Genomic DNA, 15906 nt, shown 5'->3' with positions numbered 1-15906 from the left:
GCATGATTGTTTTTGTCATCCATATGCTGCTACACTCCCAACCTTGAACTGGTCTGCGGCGGCGTCTGCAGTGTCTCGAGTTGCTGTTGCCTGCCCGACAGCCACTCAGTGGAACCTCTTCTCTCCTCCCCTGATCACCGGCATCAGCAAACACTTGAAAGCTGGTGGGTTCGCCCTAGCTGCACCACACCTGTCTTCTTGCCAACGGATCAGAACCAGCAACAACCCCCTCCCCTGTGCCCTGCTTCCCCCTCAGCTCTCTCTTTCTCTCACACACACATACACATACAGACATTGCCCCGCATCCCATTGTTATCGCCACTGTGAATTTTAACCCTTATCAAACTTTTAGTCTTGGAATTATTATGAACATTTTTTTTTTCATTAGCTTTGTGGTCACACATATATATATGTTATACTATAGTCTACTCATCCTGGACTATGGCTACCCTCAAACTGCTTTACTTTTTTCTCCTCCACACCTGCCCATGTCAGTGAAGAACTTCATGAATGTGTTCCCATTACATAGAATGTTCACAATCACACGATAGAGACTTTGATTATTTTATGACCACAAGAACTCTTGGGCTAACACCCAACTCAAACACTCTCTTGTCTGCATTGTTTTCATGTTACATCATGAGTTTGCTCTCCAAAATTATTCTGTTACCGTCTGATATGCATACAACATTGCAGGACATAAAAAAAAAAAAAATGTATGTTGCATTCCTCAATGTTGGTTTGGCTACTTTTGTTTTGGTGATTTCTGTATGTCAGTGCTAGAAGTTTGTTACCAAAAACTAGTCATTACTGAGACATGGGTTAGGGTTATCTCCCAGGCTACAATCTGTTTCGGCAAGAGTGTCAATATTTACCATAGAACACCTTCAGTGCACTATTGCCTTAGCGAAATCCATCCCAAAACAGTTTGACTTACTGGTTCTAAACATCAAGCTGTCTAAAAGCTACTCTTTGACAGTGGCTGGGTGTTATCGCCCCCCATCAGCTCCAGCATATACCCTAGCAGCCCTTTGGCCCTCTACACCAGGTCAGCATATACCCTAGCAGCGCTTTGGCCCCCTACACCAGGTCAGAGCTCGTTTTACTAGCCAACTTCAACTGGGAAATGCTCAAACCACTTGAAAAAGTAGTACAGCAATTTGACTCCCTAAACCTTCATCAAATCATACCCTACTAGATGTGATCCCAAAAACCCTGACAAGGCCATATTGATTGACGTTATTTTCACAAACTCGCCCCGTATGTACCAGTCTGGTGTGTTTTGTAATGACATCAGCGACCACTGTTTTATTGCCTGTGTTCAATCTAACTGTGTCTACCTGTTATGATCAGTCATAAGCGAATCCATAAAAGCTTCAATAGTCAAGCCTTTCTACACGACTTGGCCAATGTGAGGTGGTGTACAGTCAGCCTGACCTCCTCAGTCAGCGCTGCATGGAATCTGTTCTGCGACCTGTTTGGTGATATTGTAAGCAAGCATTCCCCTATAAAGAAAATGAGAATAAAAAATAGACTGGTTTGACCGTGAACTGGCAGTGCTCCTCCATCAAAAAAATGCTCCATAGCACAATGCACGCCTATCCAAATCGCCTGCAGACTGTCTGGCATTCAGGCAAGTCAGAAATAAGGCAATGCAAGCCATGCTTATGGCCAAAGCTGGCTATTTCAAAAACAGTTTTCCCTCTGTGGCTTTGACACAAAAAGATTCTGGAAAATGGTGAGAGACCTTGAAAGTAAACCCCCCGCTCAGATGCCCTTGTCAATTAAAGTGGATGACACTGTAGTATCTGACAAGACCCTCCCTGTCTGGCTAATATTTCCAGCATAAACCCACTTCTCAACTAATTTGTAGCTTCTTGCCCCATCCCCATCCCCACCCTCAGGCCCCCTGCGCCTGTACATAGTTTGACCCTACAGGCTGTCGCAGAGGGTGAGGTCCTGGAAGAGCTGCTCAGGCTGAACCCAAAAAAGCCAGCTGTGTCTGATGAGCTGGACCCTTTACTTTTTAAAATTGCGGCCCCTATCATTGCAGCTTCCATCACAGACCTCTTTAATCTATCCCTGCTCACATCTGAAATTCCATCCACCTGGAAAACAGCTATAGTGCGTCTTGTCTTCAAGGGAGGAGATCAGCCAACATTAGGAGTGGCCAAATCAACAGTTTGGTACATTCTGAGAAAAAGAATAAAGCACTGGTGAGCTCTGCAACACAAAAAGGCCTGGACGTCCACAGAAGACAACAGTGGTGGATGATCGTAGGATCCTTCACATGGTAAAGCCAACACTGATGCAATTTACAAGAAAGGACAGAGCCGGCTGTACTTCCTGAGGAGGCTGCGGTCCTTCAATGTCTGCAGCAAACTCCTAGGGATGTTTTACCAGTCTGTGGTCGCCAGCGTTCTCTTCTATGCAGTGGTGTGCTGGGGAGGAAGCACTAAGAAGAGGGATGCCGGGCGACTGGACAGGCTGGTAAGGAAAGCTGGCTCTGTTGTGGGAGCTGAACTGGAGAGCATCACTTCAGTAATGGAAAAAAGAACTCTGAGCAAACTGCTCACCATCATGAACAATGAAGGTCACCCACTGTACCACACCATCATCCAGCAGAAGAGCTTGATCAGCTGGAGGCTACGAGCACTGACAAGCAAAACTGACAGACTGACTAAATCATTTGTCCCCAGAGCCATACAACTTTACAATATGTCAATCAAGGGCAGAGAGATGGACTTCTCTGCATAACCTCCACCCTCTGTATCACATCATCATGTCACTGTTTCACCTCATTTAACTACCTCCCTCCACCAGCCTGGACTAAATGCACTTTAAAAATAGTCCATATTTATGTAGCCCGTATTTAGTTTTTAGTATTGCTATATGCTATAATTGCACTGTCTGCCTTACCTTTTTGCACCTCACCTAACTGCAAAGACATTTACAACTGCACCTCGCCTGTATACAATACTGCTAATGTTGTATGTTGTATGTGTATGTTATGTGTGATACCCCTATGTCTGTACGCTACTTGGAACCTGAATTTCCCCCTGGGATAAATAAAGTTTCTATCTATCTATCTAAAGAAAAATCCCTTCACAACATCCAGCCAAGTGAAGAACACTCTCCAGGAGGTAGGCATATCATTATCCAAGTCTACCATAAATAGAACATTTCATAAGAGCAAATACAGAGGATTCACCACAAGGTGCAAACCATTCATAAGCCTCAAGAATAGAAAGGCCAGATTAGACTTTGCCAAAAAAACATTAAAAAAGCCAGCCCTGTTGTGGAACAGCATTCTTTGGACAGATGAAACTAAGATCCACCTGTACCAGAATGAAGGGAAGAAAAAGGTATGGAGAAGGCTTGGAACTGCTCATGATCCAAAGCATACCACATCATCTATAAAACACGGTGGAGGCAGTGTGATGGCATGGGCATGCATGGCTTCCAATGGCACTGGGTCACTAGTGTTTATTGATGATGTGACAGAAGACAGAGGCAGCCGGATGAATTCTGAAGTGTTTAGGGATATACTGTCTGCTCAGATTCAGCCAAATTCAGCAAAGTTGATTTGACGGTGCTTCACAGTACAGATGGACAATGACCCAAAACATACTGCGAAAGCAACCCAGGAGTTTTTTAAGGCAAAGAAGTGGAATATTCTGCAATGGCTGAGTCAATCACCTGATCTCAACCCGATCAAGCATGCATTTCACTTGCTGAAGACAAAACTAAAAGCAGAAAGACCCACGAACAAACAACAACTGAAGACAGCTGCAGTAAAGGCCTGGCAAAGCATCACAAAGGAGGAAACCCAGCATTGATGATGTCCATGGGTTCCAGACTTCAGGCAGTCATTGCCTGCAAAGGATTCTTAACAAAGTATTAAAAATGAACATTTTATTTGTGATTATGTTAATTTGTTCAATTACATTTGAGCCCCTGAAAATGGGGGACTGTGTATAAAAATGGTTGCAATTCCTAAACGTTTCATCCGATATTTTTGTTCAACCCCTTGAATTAAAGCTGAAAGTCTGCACTTCAATTGCATCTTGATTGTTTCATTTCAAATCCATTGTGGTGGCGCACAGAGCCAAAATTATGAAAATTGTGTCACTGTCCAAATATTTCTGGACCTAACTGTAAATAACATTGCTTGTGCTGCTGCATCTATCCACCTATATGCTGATGACACAGTTCTTTATGCAGTTGGCCTCTCCCCAGATGCGATTCTAACATTACTGCAGGGTCCAACGGGCTGTCTCCACTCTGAACCTCTTGCTAAACACCACCAAGACAAAAGTCATGTGGTTTGGTATAAAGGGTTCTGTGTCTCCTCCGGCCCGCGATATCACCACCAGCGATCGGACTATCTTGGATATGGTTACTGAATACAAATACTTGGGCATTTGGCTAGACAGCACTCCAGACTTGGATTCTTGTACAGAAATCGTTCCTCCTTCACTCCCTCTGCCAAACTAACACTAGTTCAAATGACCATCCTAGCCACGTTTGACTATGGTGATGTCATATGCAGGTTGGCACGCAAGGGTGCACTCCAGTAGCTTGATGTTCTTTACCACTCTGCTATCAGGTTTGCTACAAATGCCCCTTTTAAAACACACCACTGCACTGTATATTCTTCTGTCAACAGCCGAAATATCCATTGGTTCATGCTCATTTTGCTCAGCTTTCTATCATGGACATTGCCACTGATACATGTAATTGCTTCCCATCCTAATATCCTAACAAACCCTCTTTTCACATGTCTGATTGTTTGCTGAAATGCTTATTATTTGTCTTGTTGTGTATGTACGTCCACTGTGGGTGTGTTGGATAAGTGATATCTGTACTTTCAACTTTAACATGTTTAATTTTCAGCCACTACCCCCTTTTCCCTCAAGAGGTTTTTCTGTCTCCTGCCAGGCTGCCATTGTAAATAAGAATTTGTTCTTAATGACATGCCTGGTTAAATAAAGGTTAAATAAATAAATACTCCTCAAAACCGAACTACCTAGCTTTTATAAGCCAGCCAGGTAGAGATTTATTTACTGGGTTGCCAAGCCAATCATGTTAGACCATGTGTTCCAGAACTATCAACCAACCTGCATCCCTAACTACGGTAATAGTTTTATGAACAAAATGTATCGGCAAAGGGCATAAACCAATACAATATACCAAGAAAAAACCCCACTAGCACCATTCCTTATTGTCAGAATTGTTGCTGTCGGTGTCAACCCATTGTATAAAAGCAATAACACACGAGAAGGTGTGCTATATCGTGGATATCGGAATGGCTGTGATGGTCGATGAACGCATCAACGCTGTTCCGACATACACCAGCACTCCTAATCTTCATTGCACACACCTCCTCTGTATGGGCATAAAACTATATAATTTTGTGAAAATAACGATGCTTTTTAAAAATTCTTTTGACTCACAAATTGCTTTTCCTTCCTGTTTTTTTCCAGATAGCTGCTATACTATATGATGGACCTGAGAGGACATTTTTAACTTTTGATTTAGAAGGTTAATCTATGCCGCTTCTATTATTTCTCCCTAGTGGGTGAGGAGGTCTTCATTATGTCTGGCTGGACAAAGAATGGTAATTGTATAGTCAACTGTATGGTCTGCACAAACAAAATACAACACCACTTGGAAATAGTTGTGTTCCTTTTGTAACTCCTTCAGTCTACTATGTACAGTACAGTATGGCATTAGCAGTGTGACTCTGTAGCCATGTTATGTGGACTCCAAATCTTGTAACTTTTGAGGGCAGATATTTCCTTTCAAAAAGATCTTATAGAAAAGAAAGTAAGTGAGTGAAAGAGAGATCATTTTCAGTGCTTTTGATACTGACAGCAGGCCTGGTTGTGATGCTATGTGCCAGTTCACTGCTGGCCTTTCACTATCTGCTACGTGCATGTCATTTCAACAAGAGAGGCTCATATCACAGCTCCTCTCCCATCAATCATGCTGCCATGCTGGGGAGACGCAGACAGAACCACCAAGAAAATGCTCCCTTGTACAAATCTTCAATAAAGAGCAACTGTCACATTTGGTCTCGTCAGATACAGCAGATTGCATTAAAGTGCCACATTAGGCATAAGGTAATCTAAGGTTTCTATTCAAATTAAGTTGAGAAAACATAAAAATGTATAAATGCTTACCGTTGGCTGCTAAAAAAATACATTCATACTTTACTGTTTAAATTTTAACACCTGTTCTATAAAAGTGACCAGATGTAATATAGCATAAGAAAGTGAATACAATGTTTCAATGGAGTATACCAGCTGTCTTTTATAGTAAAACACACAGAGTAAGTTGTGGTGGTACATGAATACACCCCTCAATCCTGCTTAACTCTTCAGAAGAAGTAACTATACTGTAATATGCCTGTACCTTGGACTTCCTTGTCATTTCTGAACCATCGGATATGAGCAGCAGGTTTGCTGCCAGACGTAGTGCAGGTCAGAGTAATCAGGTCTCCCTCCATAGCAGGCTTTGTGAACCCTGTGATCTCAGGTCTTTCTGGGACTCCTATAGGACAAGACAACAAATCAATGTTACGGAAACAACAGCATGTGTAGGTATAGTAGTGAGAAGGTATAGTGTAGTATATTGAGTATCTATATGGCTTTGGCATGTTCAAGTGAGCCACCTAGATATTCATAAAGTGTGCATTTTGATCATTATTATCAACACAAGAAGTTACTCTAAAAACAGTTGTCACCAGTAGTGGAGAAATGTGCAGTACATGCATAAAATGATCAAAGTGCATCCATCAATCTGGGAGGAGTCATGAAGTCTTTTGGTCATTGCATCAGACCAATTAAATGCTGTCTGATTTAGGAGAATTAGTGGTATGTAAGCAGATAGCTGAGGTGGAGCACTCACCCAGAACGGTAAGGAAGGCCTTGGTGGTCTTGACAGGCATGGTGAAGAGTGAGCAGGTGTACTGGCCCTCGTCTGATAGAGTGACGTCACTGATGCTGATGGTTAGTTCCTGCCGCGAGGCCTGCACCAGCTCAATCCTGTTGTCCCTTAGTGCTTTGAGACAGACAGATATAATGACAGTGAGTTGGCCATCCTCAACAGAGATATAGGGCCCCTGGAGTATTCATTCACATCATATGCTTGTTCACTGTTTATCTGAATATTCTTTCCCTATCAAGTTACAAAGTTGGCGTGATTTCTCAATTATCTGGCTTTCAAAGAGTTGGACTCCACAGTGACACAGTATGTTCATTGAGGTGTGACAGGGCCGTATGAAGCTGAAAGAACCATGCTGCTAACCAGACATGTCATCTGGAACCTGTCATCTCTCATACAGAGTTTCAAATACAGAGTCATCTGCTGCTAAAGCAAGCCAATCACGAGGGACAGAAGAAAGTGCTCTTCATTTAATAAATTACACATTCTTAATCCTTACTCCCCAAAGGCTTGGGAACCACTCCCCCACACACTCAACCATCTTAAAGTAATTTTAACTCTATTGGATTCTATTACATAGGGCACATCCAGCACACTGCATTAGAATGGGTATTGATGAGGATTTATTCATCATTGCCAATATGAAGTGAAAAATCAACAGAGTTTTATAAATTATTTTATTACAGTACTGTATTTAAGAATGACTTAGAAGTACACTGAGGCAAACTAATATTACATACAGTAGTTTAATTCAAACTAAATTACAGGCTCAGGCAGTCAGAGAGAACTAGCTCAGTAGGCACTTTTGGGCTTAAAAAGAACAATTGAAAAAGTCTTATCAGTGTGAGTTGCATCCTACAAAACAAAGCTGCCTGGCTGATCTTTAAAGCTAAGAATCTCAGAATGTTAGACTATTGCAAAATGCCCAGAGGCTCTGGCAAAGAGTACCAAACCCTTTGGTGGATGGATGCAGAGGAAAGGTGATTGGGTCTAAGCGAACACTGCACAGCGGCTCAGAGATATGGAACAGAGACTGGTAGGATCAAAGTGTTAGACAAGATGACACACTTCCCCTGGCCCATATCCCTCTATCTCTCAGACACACAGAGAAAAGAGGGGGGAGACAGGGTTTGTATGCTTTTCTCCTCGTATTCCTGGAGCTGTGAGCACCACCAAGATGCTCATACACTGTGTGGCTCTGGGGAAGGTGGAGTTTGTCAGAGCTGTATTGACCAGGTCTTTTGGCTAAATACTAAAGCACTGACTCTAAAAGGCAGGACTGTTTTCATGAACTCTCTTTTCAAATGCAAGTTTGCTGTTTGTACAGTAACATCTCTCTCTCTCTCTCTCTCTCTCTCTCTCTCATCATATTCATCAGCAGGTAAACAAGCATTATCACATTAAAGGGATGGTTCAGCCTATTTTCATGTTTAGGTGAAATATCATCTTACCCTGAGTTGTCATCATACGGCAAGTAGTGAAATATTCTCCAGTTCTCCGTTCTACTTCGCTACCGCAGCACAGGTTAACAGTTAGCAGTGCTCCAATAGGCAGGATTCCGACGGTAACAGAATGATTCACTTTCAAACGTAAGCCAAAAAAAACAACCTTGATAACAAAGTTTAACAAACCATACAACTCAATGCACAAGGACTACTTCTAACAATTCCAACTCAAGAAAAGAAACACATTTACTTTAAGAACTGTGCAGATTCAAAGTAACATTAAGAAGGGAAATTGATAAAAACTCACCTTTGAAACTCCATTTAATGCAATTTAAATCAATGACATTTGTGGTTTTCAGTGTCTTTTTATGTATTATAACAAAAGAAAATAGCCTACTATTTTCTGCGACTGGCGTGGAAGGATCCTAAGAATCTGTCTTAGGGACACCACACCATATGTGTCAGTGCGCTCTTTAATGATGAAGATAAATTCCTTTTTTTTTAAGTATGCAACATGTATGTCAACATTCTCAATGGAAGTTACTTGCTCCATATTTGTGTGATGGCTTTGCTTTCCCCACTGTACTCAACAACACGTCTCCATTTATTGGAGCATGAGATAAGGATGCTTGGTGAGGACGTTTATGCAGTGGTTTCTACTGTAACTACTACTGTATGATTTCTCAGTTTTTCGGCTGTGCTTGTGGAAGAACCTATTTGGAACCCTTTTATGTTAACCTTTTAAGTTAACCCTTTTATGCACAGGGACAGCCGAAGAACCGTTTTAGCTTATGTACAACCTGTACAATAAGTGTTGATGTGAGTTATATATACTTGAACATTAATGGGGTTTGATGTTTATCAAAACACCTTTAAATCTGTTAGTTTTCTTAGATGCTTTTCCATATGTTTGACAAGAAGTAAAAGCCTTTGCTTCTTCCTATTCCTATGATGGAAGATGGTTGAGAAATGTTTTTCTGACTTAATTGCCCAAAAATATACTCTTATCTTTCATTTGACACCCAATTTGATATGTTCTGATGAATTTCACATTTTTGGTCCTCCTTGCAAAACTAGGTAGTTTGTGATTACAATTAAATAACAGGTTAATCTAGTATATAGCTGCTACTAAACTTTGTTTAAAGATTCTCTGAGGAGATTTTGGCATGTAATCAACTGTGCTAAACTAGTTACCATCGGAATCCTGTCTATTGGAGACGGCGCTGCTAACTGTTAGCCTGTGCTGCGGTAGCAAAGTAGATAACAGAGAACCGGAGAATCTTTTACTACTGACCTATCTTAACTCAGGGTAAGATGATATTTCACCTGAACATGAAAAAAGGCTGAACCATCCCTTTAACTTGCTGTCATAATCCAATTGTACCCAATATTTGGGCCAATATACAGTGCACTATGTAAGTAATGGGACAGTGAAGCACTTTGTCTTCTTTTGGCTCTAAAATGTGATTAATTTGAGGTTATTTATTTGGGGGTATGTATTTGTGTACATATTGGTTTCACCATTTAGAAATTACAACACTTTGTATACATAGTATTACTATTTCAGTGCATCAAAAGTAATGTGACAATAGGCTGCTGTTTCTGGTAAGTCAGGTGTGTTCCATCACATCATTTGTGGAGGCATAAGAGAGCTGTCAATGTCTAGTATTGATTCTAGGCTTTGCATTTGCCTTTGGAGTCTGCTATTGGTGTCTGTCAACATGAGGACCAAACAGGTGTCAATGAAAGTCAAGGAAGCCATTATTAGGCTGAAAAATCAGCACTAGTGAGCTCAGCAATCGCAAACAGGCTGGTAGGCCAAGGAAGACTTCTACAGTGAATGACAGAGGATTGCTCATAATATAATTAATAAAATTAATAAAAACCTTATAATTAATAAAAACCTCAAAACAACTACATCACCTGCCGAACTACAGAGGCTTCACTACAAGGTGCAAACCACTAGTTATTCTCAAAAAGGATGGACAGGTTACAATTTGCTACAAAAAAGTACCTAAAAACCCTGCAGAGGTCTGGAAAAAGATATTGTGGACAGATAAGATGAATATTATCATGAACCAGAGTAATTTCAATTGGAGCTTTATCAAAGGGTAAGACAATGACCCAAAACATACTGCCATAGCAAATAGGAGTTTTTCAGGGCCAAACATTTTAAAGTTATTGACTGGCCAAGTCAATCTTCTGATTTAAATTCAATTTAACATGCATTTCATTTCCTGATGATAAGATTTTCGGCAAAAATACCTGAAAACAAACTGAAGATGCCTGCAAAAAGGCCTGGCAGAGCATCACCAGAGAAGATACCCAGCGTCTTGTGGGGTCAATGGGTCGCAGACTTCAGGCAGTTATTGCATGTGAAGGATTGTTGACCAAATATTAAATATGAGTGCTGAATTTGGACATATATGAATCTGTCCCATGACTTTTGGTGCTCTAAAATAGGGGGACTATGTATAAAAAGTGTTGTCATTTCTAAATGGTGAAACCAATCTGTACACAAATACCATGAAATAAAAGCTGACAATCTCTACTTTAACATCATAGTAATTGTTTGATTTCAAATCAAAACTTTTGGAGTGTCGAGCTAAAAGAAGGCAGGAACAAGAATGACTTCACTATCCCATTGCTTATGGAGGGCACTGTATAAATTGTGGTAAAAACAACAATTACATGCAAATTACTAACATGAGTCTGTTTGTGGTGCAAAACACTCTTTTGTCATTTGAGAAATGTATCATACTTATAACAGGTTATATAGAGACTCCTAATGTGATGCAGTTTTGTGAAAAACTGTATTGGCCATTGACAGATTGATAGGCTCAGGTGTATAAAGGTTTGAATAACCCAAAGACAAGTGTTATCTGTTACTCAAACAGCAATGGGCCAGGGACTTTCCCCTGCCATCCTTGGAGCGTCCAAACCTAGGCCAAGTGCCCAGATTTCAGGCAGATCCGTCACAATCAGACCCAAATGCCAGCGGCTGACAAAGCTCTTTTCCCGGTGTTTTAGGAAATCAATGTGATGAAAAGGTTCATTTCCCCCACCCCAGTGCTGTTCATTCTGCTTAGGAGGCAGCATAAATCTGCACCCTGACCTTGTATGTGCTACAGCCTTGCAGCATGATGGTGTTATGTGCAGTACATCACCTCTGATGGAGGCCTTACCAAGGCTGCCTCAAATCAGTTACACTGACATCTCAGCCTCCCCCAGGATACAGCATAGTCTTACCACTGCCCATTGATGCAAAATAATGTTTGCCTTGTTTCCCTGACATTCTTTTGCACCACAGACCATGTCAACAGGGGATCATTCTGGTGTTGTCCAAGTGTGTCATTGATTTTGTCCATCTGCCTCTCAGTGTCAGACTCTCAGCAGCTTTGTGAAGAATCAGTAAGGTTTACTGCACATTAGTGGGTGGCTGTTGTTATATGGCTTTAACAAAAGAAACACTGTTTCTTTTTAGCAATGCATCATTTACACATTGCTTCATACTATTAAAAAACGAAAGCTCACTAGTTACATTTTTTTAAAGTGTACAGCACAGGAGAGGACATTACAGACAAACATGGTCAAGTCCATATGCAGGTGTTCAATTACATTTATCACCTTTTTGTAAACAGCTGAGGAATGGGGCTGGAGAAATGTAACCCATCTCAAATTCATAGACAGAGCTATGGATTCATGGACAGACCATCGATTAGGTCAAAATGATTGTTTCAACCATGTTTTTAAGCTTTACAAAAAAAGGAGTAAGACATTTTGGGTTCTTACTGGGTAAGACAGTTGAATTAAGCTCATGAGGAATGTTATATTCATCAAGATTCAAAGGCTATACATCAATCCCGGATTGCCCCTTTAAGTGCATTTAGTATAAATCAGAGGCATGCTACAAATGTTTTCTGCTCTTCATAAATTCCATCCAGATCAAATTGGAAAATACTTTACCTCCATCAGTACATCATTTGGCTCAAAAGCAAACACACGTTTTGTTCAAAATAACTCAAAACATATGTTTATGTTCATGACCACCATGCTCATGGTTTGGCCATTTTTAAGGCTTTTGCCAGGGCTGCAGACAGGGAGGGGGCCAATGGTAGAATGTGGAGTGGAGGGGGACAATAGGAGCTGAGGCTGTCCTTCAGCTGTAACAAAGGGTCCCCTACTCACTGCACCCCTACTCAAGCCAGGGGCTCCACTATCTGCAATTAGAGTGTGTTTGCAGCTGGCTGTTGCTGGTCAGTGACTGTGTATGCGATTCTGGCAGGGCTCCAGGTCCATTGTTGCAGGTAGGGGGCTCTTTCCCACCACACATGTGGCTGCAATTAAGAGCAGGAAAGGGCCTTGGTCCAGAGAACCATTGTTCCTGCCTGGCCTCTCAGAGATCCCACAGAGCAGATGCTACTCCAATTGGACTCATTTCCTGTGCTTGAGGGAGGGAAGGAGAGGAGGAGGAACTATCCCTGCAGTTGCCAGGCTTCAGTCCCTCCTCAGTGCTGAATAATAGGGCCAAATTAGTTATCTTTGACCCTGTTTCATGTGTACACTGTGTAGCAAATTGTCTAAGATTGCATCCAAATTGTTGAATAATACCTCTAATAACAATTGGAGTGGCCATCAGGGAAACTGGGAGAGAGACCTTGAAATTACTTTTAACCCAGAGGTATGGGACTCAATTGGGAAAAACCTCCATAAGGTATCTAAATCAATTAAATCAATCTAACGAATAGATTAATTATAACTTTGCACACATGGTGTATTTCAACCCAGTCGTGTTAAATAGGATTAATTTACTCAAAACAAAAAAGGTGCTGGCATTGCAAGAAAGAAAAGGGTACATTCTATCATATGATGGACTTGGCAAAATGTCACTCATTCTCTTGCAAGAATTTTGGGCTGTACAGTAAACAGATACCCACAAATTATTTAGTCTAATATAGTTATAAAACTATTGAACTACTCTTGAATCCAACAAATGCAAAAACAAACAAACAGTGGACATAATGGACAGCTTAATATTTAACATTGTACAATATATAATAATAATAATAATAATGAATAATATAATACAACAACACAGTCTACATCGAAAACAATTCAACTATTCTGTGTGGTGAGAGTATAATGTGTTGCATTATCCAAAATATTTACATACAGTGAAGAGGTGGAGTGTGTGTGTGTGTGTGTGTGTGTGTGTGTGGGGGGGGGGGGGGGTCGCACCAAGTAATAGTATTGGGATTGGGATTGATCTAGCCTGTTTAATATTACAGACTATTCCAACTATTTTGAACCTGTGATATTTCTTCTCAATCAATTTAAATGTCTCTTCTCCCTAGCTGTCTGGAGCACATGAACAACGTAGAACAGTATGTCCTTTCAGTGATTCAGAGTGTCATGCGTTGTTCCTGATGGTACCATTGGATGGTACATGATGTCTTAAATGCAGAAAAGTTAAGTAGTTCTTAAAATTCTATTGTATGAACAGCGAAAACAGGGCAGGATCGTGTCTGTCTATTGCAAGGATTTGCCAGACATTCACCTTCAAACATTGTGTGTTTACTGGAATGTGGGTGTAAATGTGCTTTCATTTGTACTCACCATGGTAATTGCATCCTTGGTAATTAAACCCTTATTCTCAGGATATTCTCAGGATCCTAATGAATGTTTTAATGCTCAGAGCATTAATTTAGTACATAATAGCATTTTAACAACATAACAACAACAGATTACTACAAGCCAATTACGACCAATTTTACTTTGTGACCTTTACGATTCTCGTTGAATGTCCCTATTTAATCTTCTGAATTACATTGCCCTGTGTAAGTAATGGGACAGTAAAGCATTTTTCTTCTTTTGGCTATACACTCCAAAAGTTTGGATTTTAAATCAATCAGATTTTATGTGATGGCATTTGTGTACAACAGCACTTTTTATGCATTGTCACCTTATTTCACAGTACCAAAAAGTGATGGGACAGATTTATCAAATGTCCAAATTAAGCACTCATGTTTAGTATCTGGTTGACAATGCTTTGCATGCAATAACTGAAGTCTACGACCCATTGACCCCACCTGACGCTGCGCATCTTCTCTGCCAAGCCTGTACTGCAGCCATCTCCAGATGATGTTTGTTTTAAGGACGTTTTGCCTTAAATGTCGTCTTCAACAAATAAAATGTATGTTCAATAGGATTTAAATCTGGAGATTGACTTGGTCAGTTAACAACTTTCCACTTTTTGGCCCTGAAAAACTTCCTAGTTGCTATGGTATGTCTTGGGTTATTGTCCTGCTATATGATGAAGTCAAATTTGGAAGCATTTGTTTGTACTTGACAAGATGTTTCTGTACACTTTAGAACCTTTTTCCAGAACTCTGCAGACTCTTTTAGGTTCTTATTAGCAAACTGTAACCTGGTCATCCTGTTTTTGTGGCTAACTAGTGGTTTGCACCTTGCAGTGTAGCTTCTGTAGTTCTGCTGGTGAAGTCTTCTGTGGATGGTAATCTCTGACACATTCATGCCTACCTCCTGGAGAGTGCACCTGATCTGTGGGACAGATTAGTTTTTTTTTCTTAATCATGGTGAGCATTCTTCATTCATCCACTGGAGAAGTCTTCCTTGGCCTACTGTACCTGGCTCTTTGTAATTTATGAGCTGCCCAGTGCTTTCTTTCCTTTTAATTATGTTATGCAAAACTGTTATTTTGGCAAGGCTAATGTTTTGGCTATATTTCTGATAATTTTTTCAGCCTAATGTGGCTTCCTTGACTTTCATAGATGCCTTGTTGGTTCTCATGTTGACAGACAGCAATAGCAGACTCCAAAGGCAACGCAAGACATGGAGAGCTGTCAAGCCAATTGTCTCATCCTTTTTGGGTATATTGGTGAAACCAATATGTACACGAATACCATCAAATAAAACCTCCTATTTGAACCTCCTAGTAATTGTTTGATTTCAAATCAAAACTTTTAGAGTGTAGAGCCAAAAGAAGAAAAAATGCTTCACTGTCCCATTACTTACGCAGGGCACTGCATGTGCAATAAACATTTGGAAGTTGGAATGCACAGCAACATACCTCTCAAAGTAGTTTCATTTTCTTAGAGAAGTAGAAAGAGTTTTTCTTCATTTGTCCTATTCAGTAACAATAATTCATAACCTGGCAATATATTAAAGGGTATATTCTACAGAAGACATATGGTCCACATCGATTTCTTCATGGCTGTAACCCACCACAGAGGCAGTCCCTTCACCAACCCCAGCTAATTGGCCTAATGTATGAATGATGTGTTGGCCTGGCTCTTAAGCAATCTATCTCCTTCTTATTAGGTCTGGGGCAAAAGAGAGAGAGACAGAGAGAGAGAGAGACAGAGAGAGAGAATGTGTGTAGAGGAATCTGCATGCCGGACTGCATGCCCCGGGCCATGGAGCAGTCTGAAGCCTCTGAGGTGGTGGCAACAGTCAACCAAGACTCAGTTATACATAATGGATGAGGGGGGAG

General features: G+C 40.8%; 1 protein-coding gene across 1 annotated transcript in view; it reads right to left on the bottom strand.

The window, feature by feature from the left end:
* cadm2b (cell adhesion molecule 2b) overlaps positions 1-15906 on the bottom strand; it is a gene marked incomplete at both ends in the record, with an annotated part of 166639 nt that overhangs the window by 26744 nt on the left and 123989 nt on the right. The window contains 2 exons of the mRNA XM_083695108.1: positions 6418-6555; positions 6913-7065. Of these exons, the coding sequence (XP_083551234.1) occupies positions 6418-6555; positions 6913-7065 (291 nt within the window). The remainder of the gene's footprint in view (positions 1-6417; positions 6556-6912; positions 7066-15906) is intronic.

The sequence above is a fragment of the Argentina silus genome (genome assembly GCF_951799395.1).
Source record: "Argentina silus genome assembly, chromosome: X".
Taxonomy (NCBI): domain Eukaryota; kingdom Metazoa; phylum Chordata; class Actinopteri; order Argentiniformes; family Argentinidae; genus Argentina; species Argentina silus.
This window is presented reverse-complemented; position numbering and strand designations above follow the sequence as displayed.